The 19,359-nt window shown below is 68.1% G+C and overlaps 2 protein-coding genes across 2 annotated transcripts in view; one reads left to right on the forward strand and one right to left on the reverse strand.

Annotated features, from left to right (window-relative positions):
* Positions 1-2: 2 nt before the first annotated feature.
* SNTB2 (syntrophin beta 2) lies at positions 3-16,439 on the forward strand (the record flags this gene model as incomplete). The annotated part of the gene is made up of 7 exons (XM_019535463.1): positions 3-246; positions 6,253-6,466; positions 8,746-8,956; positions 9,278-9,420; positions 11,691-11,887; positions 15,432-15,616; positions 15,927-16,439. Coding segments are annotated over 7 exons (1,287 nt in total), but the record flags the coding sequence as incomplete, so codon positions are not given.
* The window catches only part of COG8 (component of oligomeric golgi complex 8), a 13,144-nt gene continuing 9,305 nt past the window's right edge, over positions 15,521-19,359 (reverse strand). Inside the window, 1 exon segment of the mRNA XM_019536077.1 lies at positions 15,521-15,531. The gene's annotated coding sequence lies outside the window, so the exon portion shown is untranslated.

The following is a 19,359-nucleotide window of genomic DNA, read 5'->3' on the forward strand; positions in this document are numbered from 1 at the left end:
GTGTCCGCCGCGTGCGGGTGCTGAAGGCCGAGGCCGGCGGGCTGGGCATCAGCATCAAGGGCGGGCGGGAGAACCGCATGCCCGTGCTCATCTCGCGCATCTTCCCCGGGCTGGCGGCCGAGCGGTGCGGGGCGCTGCGCCTGGGCGACGCCATCCTGGCCGTCAACGGCGTCGACCTGCGCGACGCCACCCACGACCAGGCCGTGCAGGCGCTCAAGCGGGCCGGCCGCGACGTGCTGCTCGAAGGTACCTGCCCCGCGTCCGGCCCGGCTCCCCGCCGGGCGCCCCGTCCCCGCTCCGCGGCCCCGCAAAGCCGCAGAGCTAGTCCCCGCAGGGCTGGCTCCTGCCCCTGCCCCGCTTGCTCCGCCTGTCTCTAGGCGAGCGCTGGGTGTGCGTGCCAGCACGCAGGTAGTCAGGCGGTGGGGGTGAGCCTTGCCCCATGGAAATACTTTTGCTTTCCGAAGGGCCGGGGCTCGTGGCACTGCCAGGTCGGCGCTGGCTCGTGCGTGGGTGGGTGGCGCGGCGCTGCACGGGGAGGGTGGCCGGGAGGCGGTGTTGGTGTGAACTCAAACCCTCGCTTGGGCCCTGACGGCAGCGGTGTTTGGGGCAAGCTTTTGCGCGGCTGCTCCAGGACAGGAGAGGGCTTGAAGCGCCTCGGCATCAGCGAGATGGCCCTGCTCGGCCGGAGGTGCGGTGGGGAGGAATGTCAAGCCGCGCGTGCTGCCATCCGCGCCGGCCTAGCTGAGGCCGTATCGGGCAGGACGCAGCTCGCGCGCCCTGAAAGAATGCAACCCTCGCTGAGCCCGGGGTTGGCGTCCGCGTGCGGAGCCTGCCCCTGCGGCTCTGGCTTCGTTGCTGCAACGTGGGGGCTCCAGGAGCAAGAGGAGCCGATGGCGTAGGTTGCCCGCCTTGCCTGTGACCCGGCGCTTGCGAGAAGGGGGAAGCCAACCGGCTTCTCTCTGCGCAGAGCAGAAAGCAGAAGCTTGAGCGTGCCTGGGGTGCTGGGGAGATCGGGAGAAACCCGGGTCCTGGAGAGGCAGCGCTGGTCTGCAGCGCTCTTGCGCAGAGGTGCCAGCTGCAGAGCCGGGGGAGGCCAGGTCGGCCAGATGGGTGGGTTTGGATTTGCACCACCTCGGCTGTACCCGACGTGTCGGCGCAGGCCCCTGGGGAGCGGGCAGGGTGCACCGTGCTGGGGACGTTTGCCCGTTGCGGACGGCGGCAGGGGGAGCAGTGACCGGCTGGTCGCTTGGGTGCGGCGCCAGTCTCCTCTGGGGTCGGATGTGCCAGGCCCCGTTTCTCTGCCTGCTTCCCTCGTTGCTCCCGCCTCGCGTGGGAGCCGCTAGGTCCCAGCGCCCCGTGTTACGTCGGTCCAAGGCGCTCCCGACTCAGTGACCTCGGCTGCAAAGCGTGCTGCCGGCTGGCAGACCCGGGATTTATTGTCCGCGTAAAGTAGAGCCGTGCGTGCGTTGGCGTTGGCAGATTCAACAGCAAATCATGTTCCCATGGGCAGATTCAACACAGCTGAGCATCCTTCTCTTCAGGGCCTCTGCGCTTCCAGCGTCTCTTCTGGGGGCGAGGGAGGACAGTCTCGGTGTTCCCCGTACCCCAAGCGCTCTTGCTGTGGAAAGGTCCCTGTTGCACGATGGAGACGTGACCACCTCGGTGTGGCGGTGCCATTTAGAGGCTGGACCCTGGCGCGGGCTGGCCCGGGCCCCCTGCCCCAAGGCAGGCAGGTGCCAGCGGGCAGGGAAAGGCCCCATCCGGTTCTCCTGGGGCTGCCCCGCGGTGCACCTGGGAGAGGAGCACAGCAGCGAGCGGTGCCCGCCTTGCCATTGCTGCCCTGGCCTTGGGCGTGGGCATGGACCCTCCGTCACTGCCGAGTATCAACCAAGGCGTTGGGAGCAGCGTCTGCAGCCAGCGGCGCTGTGAGCAGACCTCAGCAGCCTTGTGCTTTCCCGTCCCCTTGCCAGGGTCACCGCGCCGGCCTCCCCCTCTCGCTGCCCACGGGGTAGGCTGCTGGCTGGCGCGCGTGGAGCACTGGGCTTGGCCTCGGGGCCAGGCACTTCTGGGCACTGGTTGTCTCTTGGGGCATCTGCAATGGTGTTGCCTCCAAGGGGGTTTGGACACCCCTCAGGACGCAGGAACTAACCAGGGTGGGTCTGGCCGTGGATCTTTCCTGCCCGTAGCCGTGGGCCAGCTGCCAGGCAGCCAGCGAACAAGCCCCCGGGGCTGTGGCGGGCCCGAGCGGTGGCTCCCCGCAGGTGAGGTTTGCAGGCCCAATGCACTTCAGGGTCCCTGCACCGAGGCGGCTTCCAGCTCATCAGGCACAAATGTCTGAGCGGGTTGGTGGGCCGCACGTGGCACTTCCTGTTCCCTGGGGTTACCGTTCGCTCCCTGCCGACACGCCGTGAGCTGGAGCACGGGCCGGGGGGCTCTGCCCCGTGCCTGTAGCAGCCCCAGGCCGTCCTCTGTCCCCTTCGCAGCCACGGGCCTGATCCCGGGAGCCGCGTGCTTGCGCAGCGAGGGCTGCAGGCGCGCGGAGTCCTGGGGTTTCGGAGCTGATCTGACGGCAGGGTGCTGTTCCCGCTCCCCGGGGCCCTGGCAGCTGGAAGAGCATTAGCGAGAGCGTGGTGCCGGCAGAAATCAGGCCGTGGGGAGGGTGTGGGCCAGTCTCCGCGCTAAGCACCACCTTGACTGGCAGCTGCACTGCTTTCCCGAGCTAGGCGCGGAGGTTTGGGCTGGGAAGAGAAAGCCGGGCGCTGCCCTGCCTTGGTCAGGGCCCCGGGCTGTGCGGATACGGCCGCCGGCACCTTGCTGGGCCCCGCAACGCTCTGGGAATGGCTCCGCTTGTCCATGGTGGCTCTCGGCTGCAATCTTGCCAGGGCCCAACGCTTTCCAAATTATTTGGGCCCTCGCAAGTGCCGGGAGTCCCGGCTTAGCCAGTTGTTTGCGCCCGTTCAGCCCCGCGCCACTCGCGGCAGGCGTCTCCCCAAGGCCAGGCTCCGGGAAGCGGCGGGGATAGAAAGCAGGAGGCGGCAGCTGCCCCGATGCAGGCCTTGGCTTGTCCCGGACGTGTGCGAAGGGCGTGGGTGCGATCGCCCCCGCACGTCCGGGGCTGCCTGGGCAGGAGGGGGACGCGGCCTGATCCCGGGGCCCCGCGCTGCTGCGCTCTCCGGCCCACCCTCGGCGCCCCGTCAGCCGCAAGGCGCTGCACGGCAGTGCTTCCTCGAGCTGCATGTGAATCTTCGGGGTCGGGCTTTCCCCCGGCTGGGGCCCAGCTGCGATCCCGGCGGCCGAGCTGGCTGGGACGCAAGCTTTCCCCCACGTCGGAGGTCTCCTCCCGCCCGAGGGAGGGGGCTCTGGCAAGCGGCGAGTCCCGGCTGGGCGTTTCGCATTGTTTCAGGCTCTTCGTGCACGTCTCCGGCCGGCTGTTCTTGGCCGTGCTGGTGACAGCTCTGACTCCTCTCCTTCCCGATCCGGCCGCGTGCCACGGCCTGTTCCTGGCGGCCGCGCAGCTCATGTTTGCTGGACGAGAGCTGCAGCCAAGGAGGCTCCGGGTTTCCGGCTGCAGAGGCGATGCCTCCCATTGTCCCAAGGCCGATTTATCCGGTGAAACGTGGGCTCTCGGCTCCCAGAGCAAGTGGTGCGTTGCTCAGGTTGGCTTGACGGCTGCTTTGCTTTGGGCCCCGCTCCAGGACACGACGCGCTTCGAGGTGCACGCGTGTCCTGGCCGCGCACGCGCCGTCCCGCCCTGTTGGGTCGGGAAGGGACCGACTGCCGGGGGCTCCCCTGCTCCTCGGCTCTGCCTCCCGGGGAGCTCGGCCCCGATCTCTGGCGCGGAGGCTGATGCCTCGCCCCCGGCGGTGAATCGCTCCAGCCCCGCCGGGGCGGCGAACATGCAGCGCACATCTGGCTGCCAGCTGTGTGGCCGTCCCTACTCGCAGGCCGGCTCTGGATTGCCTTCCTCCCGTCCTGTCTCGACCGAGGCTCCCCGGCGTCCCCCTGTCACCCTGTGTCGCTGGCCTGTCCCCAGCAGGGAGAGGAGGATTAGGTGCCTGGGGCGAGCCTAATCCCAGGATAAGCATGGCGGGAGGCTAATATTAACCGGGTGTTGTCTGCAAGGGCAGGCTTCTCGCTGCGGCGCGGGTCTCCATCCAGCGGCGCCGGTCCGCCTGGGGCGTGGGGCAGGGGCCTTGGCTCGCGGTGGGACTTTCCTTCGCAGGCTCCCTTCCAGCCCCAATCCTGTGCCCCTGAGGAGGTGGGCAAGGATACCCCATATCTCCGGGGTGTGGGTGGCAGGGCACGGGGACACGGGAAGCCCATCCTCCAGCAGCGGGCTGGGGGGGCGCTGGCAACAGAGCTGGGGCAGTACAAGGCTGGTGTCCCGTTGCTTGGTGTTTGATCTTGAAGCAGAGAGCGAGTAGGGGCCTGGGGGTCGACTGCGTGGGATACAGCCCGGCAGCCTCCTGCTAGAGCTGCGGACCCTCGCTCCCTTCAGCCCCGAGCGGGGGCCAAGGTGCGTGCGGAGGCGGGTCGGGGCAGCCACTGCTCGGGGTTGGGAGCAGGAAGGGGGGCCGTGCCCGTCCCAGCTGGGGTATCCGGAGGAGATGCTTCCTGGCCTCGGGGCTGGAGCCGTGTTGCTTGGTGCCTTGGCCGCTGGTCCCGGGCAGCCCGGCACGCGCAGGGGCTGCATTTCTGCTCCCAAAGCCGAGGCTGCGGCCTGTTGGGACTGGGCTGCAATAGGCTCGAGGCTGCCCCGGCTTGCAGTCGAAAGCCCTTTGCTCAGGGCTTTTCCCTAAGTCTTTGGGGGAAGGGGGTTAGGAAACCAGTGCCACGTCGTCTCCTTGTGCTGATTCAGCTGCCCCAGTGTAGACAGCCCGGCCTGCTGGCCCCGGGGCTGCCACGGCTTCCAGGGACGCAAGTACGGGCGGCGACCCCTTCGCCTCCCCCTCCTGACACCCGAAGCGCTCGGAGCCGCGCTGCCGTGGCGAGAAGCCCCCGCGCGACTGCTTCCCGGCAGCTCGGCGGCCGAGCGAGCAGCGGGAAGTTGGACAGCGCTGTTTCCGCAGCTGGGCCGCGGCCGCGCAGGATGGGTGGCCGCTGACCCCAGCCACCTCCATTGTGCTGCCTGCTCTGGTCTTTCCGCTCGGGCTGGGATGAGCCGTCAGGGCTGTTCTCCCCGCCCGGGGCCATCTCTGGGGCGGAGGCGCTGCCTGGCTCCGCTCCGCGCCGCGCCGTGGGCCGTGCGCTGCCCGCAACGGGCTCCTCCAGGAGCGACCTGCGCTTCCAGCCCACCCGGCGGCCGGCAGCGCGTGGGGCCCTGCTGCTTCGCAGGACAGCGGTGCCTGGCGCTGTTGCCCCAGTCGGAGAGGGGCAATGGGGTGCTGCCAGTCCAGGCTGCCCCCGGCTCGCCTGAAGTCCGCAGCAGCCCAGAAGCAGCGTGTCTCTGCTGTCTTGGGGAGCGCCACGCTCCCCAGCACGTGGAGCCCAGAGAGCCTGGAGCAGGGCTGTGTGCCCGCGGAGGGGCCCTCGCCTGCACGCCTCCCGGGACGTGTCCTGGGAGCCACGCTTGCAGGCAGCTCCGGGTTGGAGATGGCAGGGGGGCCGGAGAGCTCATGGGTTTTTAATTGTGCTGTGGGAAGGAGCCGGTGGTTTCTGGGAACCCGCTGACGACAGCTCTGTGGCCACAACGAATAACCAGCGTGCCTCGGCCTGGACGGTTCATGCTCGCTCCTGCGGCCCCGGAGCCTGCCCGCGTTTGAAGTCGCCTGGTGGCAGGCGCTGCCCGACTCCACGCTCCCCGTGCTGCAGCCCTTCGTCTTGGTCTTGGCCTCCACGCGTTGCTAAACGTGGCTCCCTCCGTTTGTAACCCCACTGGCCGCAAACGTTCGTGGCTGGGGCACGACCCTGGGAGGCAGAAGGCTGTGGAGCTCGCCTCCCGGCCGGGCGAGGAAGCCAGGCGCTGAAAAGGCCCCTGTAGCTCCCTCGGGAGCTCGCTGCCTGCCTTGCACCACGTGTCGCGGGGGCACCAGGAGCTGCCGGGTCCCGGCGCAGGTTGCAGCAAGACGTAGGACATGGCTGGGCCCCCGCACGGGCTGCAGCTCTGAGGTCCAGACAGCTGCCACGGGATGCCCCGGGGTTGTCCAGACCTCCCGTTGCCCATGCGCACATACAGGAGAGCAGTCGGGGGCAGACGGGTTGGTCAGAGCAGCCTGGGCACTCACGCCTTGCCCTCTCCCTTCTCGTTCGCAGTGAAGTACATGCAGGAGGTGACCCCCTACATCAAGAGGCCATCGCTGGTATCGGACTTGCCCTGGGATGGGGCCGCCCCCCAGTCCCCGAGCCTGAGTGGCAGCGAGGACTCGGGCTCCCCCCAGCACCATGCCGGCGCCCGGGACCGCAAGGTGATCCCCCTCAAGATGTGCTACGTGGCTCGAAACCTGAGCATGCCCGACCTGGAGAACAGGTGAGCGGGCTGGCTGCCGGGAGCACGGCGGGGGAACGGGTGGCGCAGCGGGTGTCGGGGGCAGGCCCCGTCGGGGAGCGCCGTGGCAGCAGACGGGCCCGTCTGCAGGGCCCCCTGCTCGGCGGCCTCTGCCGGGCACGGTCTACGCGTCCCCGCCGGCAGAGACGGGCCACCTGCCCCGGGTGTGTCGGGAAGTGCTGGGTGTTGCCGGATGCCTGGGTAACCCGCCGGCTGAGCTCGCTGCAGAGATGCGGGCTCTGGCCCTGCGCCACGCACGGCCCGCGGCGAGAGCGCTGCCCTCCCGCCCCGCACCGAGCTTCGGGGCGGCCGCAGGGACGCCATCGGCCCGCGTCTGCCAAGCAGCCGGAAGCAGACCGCTGGGGCCAGGGCTGCTCTCGCCTCCTGATTCACCCAGCGGATCGTCAGTGCAGCTCTCAGGAAATGCTTGGTGGCTTGGCATGTGGCCAGAGCGTCCCACGCCATGTCCCTTCCCCGCTCCAGCGCCCCAGCCCCAGCCTGCTGGCTGCCAGCCAGGTGGTGCTCAGCAGCCGAGTGCTCGGGGTGGGGGGGAGGGCCTGGACTGCAGGTCTCCTTCCCGGTGCCCGTGCTCTGCTCACGGCTGCGGAGGTGCCGCCTCGGAAGGTCGCCCCTGCCCAGCCCGCAGCTCTGGAGCAGCTGGGTCGTCCTGCTAGCGCGCTGGCAGGGGGCAGCAGCATGTTGGGTGTCATTAGGGTTCAGGGTCAACACCCCCTGGCTGTGATCCCTCCTGTGCTCATGTCCAGACCCCCTCCCCAGGGCCTGAGAGCTGCAGCTGCAGCCCCCGGGTTTGGGGCTGGCAGCCGGGCGCTGCTGAGCAGAGGTGCCCAGAACGGGCAGCGTGGGGGGAACCGGCTGTGCACCCCCTGGCCGCCTGCCGCGTGTCTTGGCCAAGCGGCGCTCCCCTGCTCGCCCAGGAAACGCACGCAGGCAGCAGCAGAACGGGGCCTGCGGCGCAGCAGCGAGCAGGGAGGAAATGACTCACTGCCTACGGTAACAGCTTCCCCTTGGCTTGCACCTCTGCCACCTCTGCACCAAGCCCCGGGCTCCCTCTCGCTGAGAAACCAGAGCGCCCAAAATCTTCAGGGCCACGTGTTGTCCCCGGGCAGCTCGCGTGGGCTCAGGCTGGCCGGGCTGATCCAGGGCCTGGGCTCGAGCACCCGAGAAACAGAAGCCCCCGGGCTCTGTGGAGGACAACGGGCTGGCTCATCTGAGGCCTGCAAGGAGGCGGGTTTCACCGCTCCCAAACCGCTCCGGCAGGCTCTAGGTGCCCAGGGGCAAGAGCTTGTCACTGGTGCTTCGAGTGGGTCACTTCGTCTGGCCGCAGCCTCTGCCTCAGACGCTGACCCGGTCCAAGCTGTGGCCAGCCCCGATTCGTGCCACCCCGCGTGCTGCGGGCTCAGCCCTGCGGGTGACTCCGTGCACGCGGGGCAGTGTCGGCTCTGACACCGAAGCGGCCGGGCCAGGGCGACATCGATGTCCAGAGCGGGGCAGGGAGACACTGAACAGCCCCAGCCTCTTGCTGCTCGGGCGGGGTCTGAGACGCCACGGTGCAAGCGCGCGCTGTGGGGCCGCGGTCCCGGTTCTGCCGTCGTCCCGCGCGAAGCAGGGCCGACCCCATCGCTGCAGGGGAAGAGGCGCCCAAGGGGCTGGCGACGCGCGGCTGGGCTTTGGGCCGGGACAGGCCCAGGAGTCCGTGGCACTGCAGGCTTGTACAGCGTGGGGATGTCCCAGGCTGCCGGCGCTGGCCGCAGCGAGGCGGGGCGGGCGCGGGGCTGCGTAGCCGGGAGGAAGCGCTGCGTCAGCACAAAGAGCGGGCCCGCGAGCTCGACAGCTGTGCTGAGCCAGGGAGCGGCATGGGGGAGGGAGCGTCTGGGTCCCCGGGCTGCTGTCGCGTGCTGGGTCCTGGAGCGCTGCCAGAGCAGCTGCCTGCTGCGGAGGCGCTCGCTGCAGCCCTGGGTTGCGAGGGGCGGCCTGGGTGGGATGCGCGCGGTGCCCCCGGCTCCAGCTGCCACACAGCTGCTCAAGGCTGCAGTCTCATCCTCTGGGCTGCGTGGTGGCTGTCCCCATCTGGGGGGGGCGTCTCTCAGACGGGAGAGCCTGCAGCCTGGTCCCGGTTTTGTCGTGCGGAGGAGCCGGGTTCGCCCCAGGTGCGGTGTGCGAGTGCTGCCGGGCGCTGCAGAGACCCGGGTGGAAGTCGAGGCCCGGGCTCTGACACCGCCGGCGTTCCTCCCCCTCCACAGGCTGATCGAGCTGCACTCCCCGGACAGCCGCAACACGCTGATCCTCCGCTGCAAGGACACGGCCACGGCCCACGCCTGGTTCACAGCCATCCACGCCAACATCGCGGCGCTCCTGCCGCAGGTCCTGGCCGAGCTCAACGCCACGCTGGGTACCACCAACGCTACGGGCGGCAGCAAGGAGGTCAAGCATGTCGCCTGGCTGGCGGAGCAGGTACGGCGTCCCCCGGCCCGGCCTCTCCCAGGGTCTGGTGCTCCCAGCCGCACCTGTCAGCGGGGCTGCTCTGGTCACAGAGGTGTCAAAGCCAGCCCTGCTCTTCTTCCCTGTCCTGCCAGACCTTGGCAGTACTTGCTTGGGCTGGTCGTCCTGGGAGCAGCAGGTGACTGGGCTCCCTGCCTATGGGAGATCTGGCCAGCTTGCTTGACCTCGGCTCAGCGCGGATGTCCCTGCCTGCCCCCAGGGCTCCACAGTCCCTGGCAGGCAGTGCCCCCGGCTCCTGCGCCCCACAGCACCAACCCCTGCCCCTTCTTGCAGGCCAGGCTGGATAGGGGAAGGCAGCAGTGGCGGCCAGTCCTCATGGCCATGACGGAGAAGGACCTGCTGCTCTATGACTCCATGCCGTGGACCAGGGATGCCTGGGCATCGCCCTGCCACAGCTACCCCCTCTTGGCCACCAGGTATGGATCGAGGCACGGTGCAACTGCTGCCAGGGTGGAGAGGGGAGGGGAACAATGCTGCTGCTGTAACCAAGCAAGTGGTGCCCAGGCACCAGTGGCCTGTGCCCCTCTAGTGCCTGTCCCCGTCTGCCTTTGCAAAGCTGCAGTTGTTCAAGGGGAAACTGAGGCACACAGACCTCTCCCCCAGGCCAAGCTGTGAGCAAGTGATGGGCTGGCATTTGCCTGTGGTTTGGTGGTGGTATTCACAGCAGCGGGCTGGTGGACTGCAGCGGAGGCTGCTCTCAGCTCTCGGGGCGTGCCCCAGCCACCACCTACAGGCACATTCCTTACGATCCTGATGCTGCTGTTTGGGCCGCCGGCACCGATGCGTGCCCCCCAGGAGCTCCCTTGCAGCCGCCAGCGGTGTGCTCCAGCCTGGCTCTGCGAGCGCAGAGGGTGACTCACTGGCGTCACGTGCCAGGATCGCGGGGCTCGTTCCAGGCCTGTGGAGAAACGAGCACGGAGCTGGAGCTATTTGGACACTGGTGCCCAAACTCTTTCTGGCCCCATCTCCCCTGCTCCCACGCCCTGCCTCGCTGGGGCCGCGCAGCTGCAGCCGGCCGGCTCGGAGTCACGGGGGCCCCGGTGCAACGTGGATCCCGCAGCTGGGTGGAATCGTGTTCCCAGCCAGCGCTGTCGGGAAACGCTTTGCTGGATGCGGCGCTCGTGGAGCATCTGGCAGGCGGCTGGGAACGTCCCGGGGGCCAGCGGGCCCCTGCCTCCACATCCCCCTCGCTTGGCACAGGGCAGGCGTGGCTGAGCTGGCAGCCAGGCCCCTCCTGCCCGGGGCTGAGCGCAGGCCGGGTGCTCGCAGGAGCAAGTCTGGGCTGGCGCAGCCGAGCAGCTCTGGGCTGGGCGGGCCCCTTCTCCAGGAGCTTCTGCCGTGCACCGTTGCTCTGCTCCCCATGGCTGTGGGCTCGCTGGCTGGGGCTGGGCAGGCAGGAACCGGGGATTCTGCCTGGGGGCGATGGAGAGGGCCCAACAGTCCCCCCGGCTCACCGTGCAGGGGGCCCCACGTCACGCAAGCCCTTGCTATGCCAGGCTGGTTTCTGTCCCAGGATGCAGCTCCTCAAGCTGCCAGCCCTGACGCATGGGCGCGTTCTCACTCCCAGCCCAGCCTTCCCCAAGGCCAGCGCGAACCCCTGTGTTCTCGTGCCAGCATTGTCCTGGCGCTGCAGCTGCTCTTCCCCGCCCTGGCGCACGCCTCCCACTGTGTTCAGAGCCGCTGTGCTCCTGCTGGGGCTTGTCCGGTCAGCCCGGCCTGGCCGAGCCGCCCGGCACAGCGGAAGCTGGTGTGCGGTGGTCTCCTCGCTGAAGCCTTTGTCCAGAGATGGGGCTCCCTCTCCTCAAGCCACCCATCCTAAGGAGCCCTCTGCGAGCCAGGACCCCGACCAGACTCCCTGCTGCCTCTACGCAGTAGCAGGGGATCTCTGGGGACTGGTGTCCTCCGCCAGACACTGCTGCGTGGAGCTGGGGGTCATGGTGATGCATGCACCCTCTGCTCTGGCTCCGTTCAGGGAGGTGACCCAGTGCTGAGTGACACCGGTGGTTCCAGCTGCACCCACCAGCATCAGCTGGGGTCAAAGCTGGGCCCGGGTCTCCCAGCCTGGCATGCCAGGGAGCAGGTGACCATGGTGGCCGCAAGCTGATCGCTTCCTGCTTGCTGCTGAGAGGCAATCCCAACAAGCCCCCCAGCAGTGCCACTGTACACACGAATACTGCTGGAAGCCTGCATGTGCCATTGCAGCACAACAGGTCTCCCAAGTGCTTCCCGTCGTTGGGCTGTCCATGCGACGGCCCGTGAGGAGCTGGCATGCACATTCCCTCCCAGCGCCGTGCAGACAGAGGCATGCTGTTGTGTCCCTGCATGCCCCACTCAGCCTGGGTACCATCACCGTGAAGGCTGATCAGGCCTCCCCATGCCATGCTTGGTGCTGGGGTGCTGTTCTGGATACACCTGGACCTTTCAGTGGCTGGTAGCAGGGGCACCCTGAAAGGCAGCATGTGCTAGGGAGAGCAGGGCGCTTGAGCTGGGCTCTGGCATGTCTGAGCAGTGGGGGTAAAGCTCGCTCTGCTCAGACGGGAACCTCGGGCTCTCCCTGTCTCTGTCTGGGGCTGGCTGTGGGGATACGGGGGTGGCAGGTTGGTTCGTATCTACTGACCAAACCCCGTGCAGCTGTGGTCAGCTCCTTCCCTTCTACTACCCTCCTCTTTCCTGCCCTCTCCTGCAGGCTGGTTCACTCTGGCTCAGGGCGCCGGTCTCCGTGCCTCGGCTCTGAGCTCACCTTTGCCACGCGGACGGGCTCCCGTCAGGGCATCGAGATGCACGTCTTCCGGGTGGAGACGCATCGGGACCTCTCATCCTGGACCCGGGTCCTGGTGCAAGGCTGCCACGCCGCTGCTGAGCTCATCAAGGAGGTGGTCCTAGGTACAGCGCACAGCGGGGAGCGGTCGTGGCTCAGAGCCCTGGTTGTCTCACCTCACAGGCAGGCAGACAGCTTACCTGCAGCCAGGCCGTGGTGTCAGCAGCTTCTCGGGGCTGAGCCCCTGCTCTGAGCTCATCCTGAGCCACACAGGACCCAGCTGGAGGGCAGGATCCCTAGCTAAGATGCACGGGGCCTGGGCGAGGCAAAGGGGAGCATGGGCGTTTGGAGACAGCCACGTCCCCTGGCATGGGAAGACCTTCACGGGTGCTAGGAGCCGGGCAGCTCTGGTGCTGTGATGGTGGCGGGGGGTGAGCGTGGGGGTCCATGTTGCTGGCGGGCGCAGTGGTCTCAAATGGAAGCGGTTCTCTCGCAACGCTTGTGCCCAGGGCAGCTTCCGGCCTTGCGGACAAGTGTCTCGGCCATGGCTCCAGGGAAGCCTTGGTGAGACGTTTCAGCCAACAGGAGCCTGGGGGTTGTGCCTGCATCCCCAGTGCCAGGGTGGTCGGCGGGTACCTCACTGGTACCCTACTGGCTGGTACCCCGGCGCATACGGGGCAGAGGCTGTCACGGTGCCCATGTGTGCCGCTCCCCAGCTGGCTCTGCCCACGGGAGGCAGAGCTCGGGGCTGGAAGGAGCCTCCCGTCCCGTCGGGTCCAGGCTCGTTTGCCCCGAGGGTCCCCGTGCCCACCGCCCCTCCCACGCACTGCAGCCACGCAGCGTCTTGCGAGACCCCGTCAGCGTGATGGGGGTCAAGAGCAGGGGTCGTACGGCCCAGTCGCTGCACCGGCAGGGCCCTCGTTAGGTTCACGTGCACGCATACGGCTTTAGGGAAGGGCACCCAGCCTCGGGCTGTAGAGGGAAGCCAAAAACCCAGCACGGGTCCTTGTTAATCTGACCGGGGTGGGATTCCTCCTGCCCCCACCTTGCAGCCCGATGGGCCCGTCGGGGCAGACAGGCTACCAGGTGAAGGGGGGAGTCTGCACCCAGCGCTCGCACATGCACGCTTGCATGCACACACACATGCACGGTCCCTCTTCCCCCCCCTTTGCAGGCTCAACTCGTCCCTGCCCCTCTGCAGCTGTTGCTCTCCTGCTGAGACCGGTGCTTATCTTCAGTAGCAATTCGCGTCCCCAGCGCTCTGCCACCCCGCGTTTATAAAGCGTGATTGTATCCCCTCTCCACCCTCGCTTCTGCTCCGCTAAGCAAGCCGGGCGCCGTCAGGCGCCTCCCCCTCCCCTGACGTCCCGGCGCCCTTGTCTGTACCCGTCACAGTTGGATTTAGTCAGGGTCTCTGACCCGCGTGACCAGGCCTGTTTGAAACAGGGCCTTGCTCATGCCTCACGCGGGGGGGCTGAAACTTCCCCAGCGCAGGGTGGGGCCTTGCTCACAGCGGTAGGATGGCCGCAAGCTGCCAGCAGCTAGTGCGCCCAGCCCCTCTCCTCTTTGCCACCTCCTGTGTGACCCCCCGCCCGGCAGCGACGTGCCGGCACCAGTCCCAAAGTGCACAACTCCACAGTCTCTTCCACGAAGCCATTTCTGCTGCTCCACCCCAGGGCACAGTCCCTCCTCCCGCTGGGCTGGACCTGCCCGCCTCGGCGGCCCGACGCAGCTAACGAAGGGGTCAGGGAGGAGGATGGGCCGCGGGGGTCACAGCTGCTGCCCTCACCGCAACCTGAGCTGCCCTAGGAGACCCCCGGCTGCCTCTCCTGCCAAGGGCAGAGCTGGGGGTGCTGTTAGGGCCTCGTGGGGTGCCCCCAAGCAGGTGGGTGTGAAGGACCCAGACCGGTCCCCACTACCCGGGAGTCGGTGCGCGGCCCCCGCGCTGGGGCGCCCGGCGGTGCGAGGAGACGCAGACCGTGCTTGGGCTGAGGCGGAAGCCGGGAGTCCTGGGCTGGAAGCTCCCTCTAGCGCCCAGGCCGCCGGCTGCCGGGGCTGGGGTGCGCAGGAAGGAAGCGAGGGGCATGTTTGCACGAGGCTGGCCCCGTCCTTCCCGCCCCATGCAGCGTGGTGGCGTTTGGACGGGGTCCAAGCCTTCTGCCTCTGCGGGCCACCCGCCTGGAACAGCAGCCTCGCGGCTGGAAGGAGGGAGGCCTGGGGAGCCCTAGACTTGGCGCCGTCCACCAGGCCTCGCCTCCCCGGCCCCGCCGTGTACCTAGTGGCGTGGGGCTCCTTCCTCGGAGGAGCCGGTTCAGCCGCGGCCCTCCCCATCGGCCCCTGGGAGGGTCCGTGGCTTCTTCCGGCTGAGCTAACAAGCGATCGGCACGGTGCTGGGGTTTGCGCAGGGTTCCTGCCAGCTTTTGGGCAGACCCCAAGAGCATGCTGCTCGTGCAGGGATGGAAACGTGTCTGCAAAGGGTCTCGGGTGGCTTGGAGGTGGTGCCAGGATGAGCTGGTTTGAGTGCTAGATTACCAGCGGTACTCCCAGGCTGCTCCCTCTGATGGGTGTGAGCCCCCTGGTGCTGGGCACCCCCTCCTAGAGCGCCCCCAGGGCAGGGCCTGGCCCCGCTTCCTGCGCCAGGCCGGGTGCTGCGACAGCAGGCTCCCCAGGCCTCTGTGCTCGCCGTGGCTGCCAACCGTTGGGGCAGAGCTTGTGGGTCGCCAGGGCCTGCGAGCTGCCCTCGTGGCATGAGACATTCAGGCCTTGCTGGCCCTGATTCCTGAAACGGCATCGGGACTGTCTGGCAGGCCTGGTTTCAAAGGAGGCCTCAGTGATGCAGGGATTGATTTAAGCTGTTCAGAAGCACCTTTGTTTGACCCAGTGGCCTAAAAATTGCACTTGGGGGTGGGGGGACTGCTTCTGGGAAGGTGCAGGGGCCCTCTCCAGCAGCAGGATCCAGCAGTGAGTGCCTGCCCATCGCAGGCGTTTCCATTGCCACAAAACGGGAAAGCGGCTTCTGCAAGGCTCCTCGGGCTGCCCTGGGCTCCTGTGCTGCTGCGAGCGCTTCGTGCCTGTGGCTGAGCCTTGCCGGGGCGGGGAGCCGGTGCCAGGCCTTCTTGGAGGCTTCGTTGTCTTGCCTTCCCCGTGCACCCTGGGCGGGCTGTGAAAGCAAAACCTGAGCAATCTCTGGCACTTCCTGGGCACAGATACTGTTTCGGGCAACTGTCCAAGACGGAAGGGAGAGATCCCTGGCGGGGAGGGGCGTATCCTGTCCCGGGATGCGGCCAGCACGGCCTGCTTGGGACGTGGTCCAGGGCGCCGGCGGGGGGTCGGTCGTCCAGTCTCAGCTCAGTTACAGGATGTATCTAGTCCTGGCTCCAGCGCTGGCCCAGAGCCTCCTCTGTGTCCCCGTCCCAGCGCACGCTTGCACCGCCCGTCCCCACGCGGCCGCGTTACCAGCTGCAGGGTGAATCCCCAGGTCTGAGCTCTTCGGCAGGGACCGTCCGTCTCCAGCTAGGAGCCCTGAGTGCCCGAGTGCCCATGGCAGCGCCTGGGCACTGAGACGGGCCAGCTCGTGGTTCACCTTCATTGCACGCTCCTGGGTGAGCGTGGGGGCTGCCTCCCCCCGGGTTCGTGTGGCCAAGCCCTGAGGCCCTGCTGTCTCTGCAGGCTGCACGCTGAACGGCCAGGAGGCCAAGCTCACGATTCACTACGAGAGCGGCTTCACCATCTCCAGGGAGGAGGCGGGTGCCAGCAGCGTCCTCTTCCGCTACCCCTACGAGAGGCTGAGGATGTCCGCGGACGACGGCATCAGGAACCTCTACCTGGACTTCGGTGGCCCCGAAGGGGAGCTGGTGAGGACGTGTCTGGGCGGGTGGTGGGCCGGGCCGGAGGGGGCACGGGGGTTAGTGCTGGGTGGTAGCACCTGCCGTGCTGGCAGTCACGGCCCTGCTGCCTCGGGAGCTCCCGCTCGCACGGGGCTGGGTGCACCCAGCTGACCCCCGCATGCGCCGTGCTGGCAGAGCCAGTCTGCCCTCGTTGCTGCCCTAGCGGGGGGAGGCCGGTCAGGAGGGGTGACCTGGGTCCGTACAGTGGTGCTTCAGCCTGGGGCAGGTCCCTGCGCTGCACCCGGAGCTGACGGAGCCTCCTGTCCTTCCTCCCCAGACTCTGGACCTACACTCCTGCCCCAAGCCCGTCGTGTTCGTGCTGCACACGTTCCTGTCCGCCAAGGTCACCCGCATGGGGCTACTCGTGTAGGGGCTGGAGGGCGGCCCGAGCGCCGCGTCCCGTCCCCGCAGCAGCAAAGCACAAGCGTCCCCACGTTCTCCCGCAACACTAGTGCCTTGACCAGGCCCCGGGGCTCACGGCTGAGTGGCAGCCCTGCCCCTGGAGCTGCTGGCTGCCTGCACCGCAGCCCTGCCTTCTTCAGCCGCGCCCCTGCCTGCCTGCGGCCGAGCTCACCTCGCTCAGCCCCTCCGCGGACGGCGCTGGGCTGCTCCGAGCCGGGGGCTGCCGGTTTGGCGGGGCGGTGGCAGCAACAGGAGCTGACTCGAACTAATCCTCACTGGGGTATTAAGCCATTGTTACTGCTTACCAAGTGTGCCTTGGGCCTGGGCAGGGTGGAGCTCTGAGCTGCCTGCTCGGGGGGTCATGATGAGGGGGCAAATGCACATGAGGGGCTGGGGCAGCTCTTGGGAGTGGGGGGTGTAGCCCCCCCTTGGTGCTTTAACCCCAGGCCCCTGCAGCCAGGTGGAAGTGCCGTGGATCCGTTTTCCTCCGAAGCTTCCCCGTGCCCGTGAGCCCGGAGGGCAGGGGCCAAACCCATACGTATGGTGGGGCCCAGCCTGGGGGCGCTGCTCCCTCTCTTTTCCACCAGCTGGGAGCCAGGTTGCGGCATAGCACAGGCGCTCCCGCACCCACCGTGGAGCCTGCCTCAGCCAGAGGACTGAACAGCGTGAAGCAGCGCGGGGCCAGGTTAGGGTCTGCCTTCAGCGAGGGCACGGGGTAACTGCAGGGCGGGGGGGCTCGTGCAGCCCTGCAGAGCGCGTGATGCCCGGGGCTGCTGCTCTGGCCCCTCGTCCCCTCTGCCCGTTGCCCCCCTCAACATCCTTTGTTTTTCTAGCGAGGTTTTACTGGGTCAGGGCAGCCCCCAGAGTCGGGGTTACGTGAAGGGAGTCCTGGCTGGAGGGCGGCACAGGGCTCCGGACAGCCGCGCCGTCCCCTGGAGAACAAGGTGTTCGGAAAGCTGGTGTTGCTGTGGGCAAACGGGCATCTCCCTCCCGTGCCCCCCCTGCTCTGCCAGCACTGACTGAGCTGCTATGCACATGCTGCTAAGCCTGGCTGCTTTCAAGGGGAGGAAGCGTCCTGGGGGTTTCCAGGGAAGGCCGAGAGCCTGGAGCACTTTGCGGTTCACACCCGGCCTTGGGGACAGCTGTGGCCGTAGGCACTGTGCCACTCGCTGCCCTGGGTGCGGTTAATCTTGACCGGTGCAGGCAGTGGGTGAGCGCGAGCGGTCACCAGCAAAGCCCTGGGTGGGGTGGTAGCGGTGGGGTCAGCCCAGAAGTGCCTGTGGGTTGGGCTGGCTGGCGGCTCCTCACCCGGGCACCAGTGCTGCGGGGCCACAGGCACTTGGGAAGCTCGGGCTACCCGCTCCCGCAGCCGGGGCATCTGGCACCAGAGGGACCTGCGCGGAGGGCAGTCGGGGGACGAGTGCACCGCACCCCCCTCCCCGACCCTGCCCCGACTCTGGGCAAGCAGCTTCCTCCCCCTGTCCCAGCTGTGGCTCCCGACCTCCTCGCCGGGACCCTTGCGTTCAACCCCAAGCCGTGCGTGGCCCTGGGAGCACCGGGGCTGAACCCACGGCCCCGTGGATGGGCAGCCCCGCGCTGACCCAGCCAGGCCAGGGGGCTCGTTTGCACACTCCCCTGTTCTCTCCCGGGCTCTTAATCGCCCCACATGTGCCCCCTGGGAGCACTGAGCCTTGCGCCAGTCCAGCCACTCAGGTCTTCTTAGTTTTGAAGGTGTCTAATGCTTTACCGCCGTACCGAAAGGGCCGTTCTTCGGCTTCCTTTTCCGAGGCCTTCCCCGTGCCCTCACCACCACCGTTACCCGCTCGGTGCGCCTGCCCTGTGCCTTGAGTAGCGTCTGTGCCCAGCGGAGCTGGCGGCTTTCCCAGAGCCGGCGCAGGTGACGCGCTTGCTCCTGCGTGACCTCTCCTTGCAGGGAGCGGGGTGGAAGCGAGAAATCCCAGCTCTGCCTCCTGCCCGGTCACCGCTGGGATGCTGGAAACTAGGAGACGCCTCTGCTAGGGCCTCTCTGGAGCCCCGAAGGAAATGCGCTAGTAAGGCACAGCCCCTGCCGGTCAGGGACGCCGGGGAGGAGGTAGAATGCCCTGTGCTCAGCTTGTCTCTGCTGCGGCCAGTGTCTTCAGTACCGTCCTCGCGGGTGAACGATGCTGTGGTCGCTAGCACCTGTGGCTGGTGCAGGGGTTTGCCTGCCGGGGGGGATGCATGGCGGCCTTTCCCAAGCCAGAGGGGCGTAAGGTCGCCCAGACCCGGTTCATTTAGGTGGTCCTCTGGCAGCTGCTTGCCAGGCAGGGCCGGCAGGATGACGCCCTTTGCAAAATCTCTCGCGCAGGGCTCGTCTGCCTTGCAGTGGGCAGCAGGGCTCTGGCCGCGCCGCACCAAATACAAAGCAATACAGAACGGGGCGATGGAGCTCGCCGAAGCAGGTGCCGGGGTGAGCACAGAGCCCGGGCGGAGAATTGCTCGTGGACCCGCAGCTGCTGCGGCACTAAGCGCCCGACAACGAAACCGCTCGTTTGCCTCCGTGCCATGAGACCACGTGCACGCGCGTCTCACCTGGCCCCATCCACGCGCAGGCGTGTGAACAGGAGCCAGGGGAGGGGGCTGTTTCTGGCCCCCCGTCTTCCCATCCCTCGTGCTAGCGGGGCGCCCTGTGCCCGTAGCACGGCTGGCCGCTGCGGTGCAGCAGTGTGAAGGGCGAATGCCGGAGAAAGCCCCCGAGGCCCCGGTGCCAAAGACAAGACCCCGACGGGTGCAGGAGGCCCCGGGTGCCGTGGGAAGCAGCTTGCACAGGACCACTACAGATCTTCACCTGTGCAAAATGCGCCGCTCGACGGCCGCCTTGTCCTGCCAGGCTGTTCTGGCTGCTCTATTTTTGTACCCTTTCTAAGCCGCTATTTATACCAGACTTCCCCCCTCGAGGTTTTGCATCTCAGCCTTTCGGGACTTCCAGGTTACCGAATCCAGACCCCCGGGCCGGGCCGGGCCGGGCCGGGCCGGCCCGAACGAAAGCTTTACGCGTCCTCTAGGAATACAGCTCGGAGGCGCCTCTCGGCCGGCGCGGGCCCGGTTGTACTGTGTGTAGCAACGCCGCCGGGGCCGGGGCCGGGGCCGGGGCCGGCCGAACCTTTCCGCTGCAAACACCAATAAAGGCTGGTGCCGTGAGGGCCTCGTGCTTGGTCTCCCTCTGCTTCGGCCTGGGGAGGGAGAGGGCCGGGTGTGGGCCGGGCGCTGCTCAGCGCGGGGGAGGGGGCCGGGCCACGTGCCACCCGCCCCCGCCCCGCCCCGGGGGG

The sequence above is a fragment of the Crocodylus porosus genome, unplaced genomic scaffold (assembly GCF_001723895.1).
Source record: "Crocodylus porosus isolate Cpor-Errol unplaced genomic scaffold, CroPor_comp1, whole genome shotgun sequence".
NCBI classification, from domain to species: Eukaryota; Metazoa; Chordata; order Crocodylia; family Crocodylidae; genus Crocodylus; species Crocodylus porosus.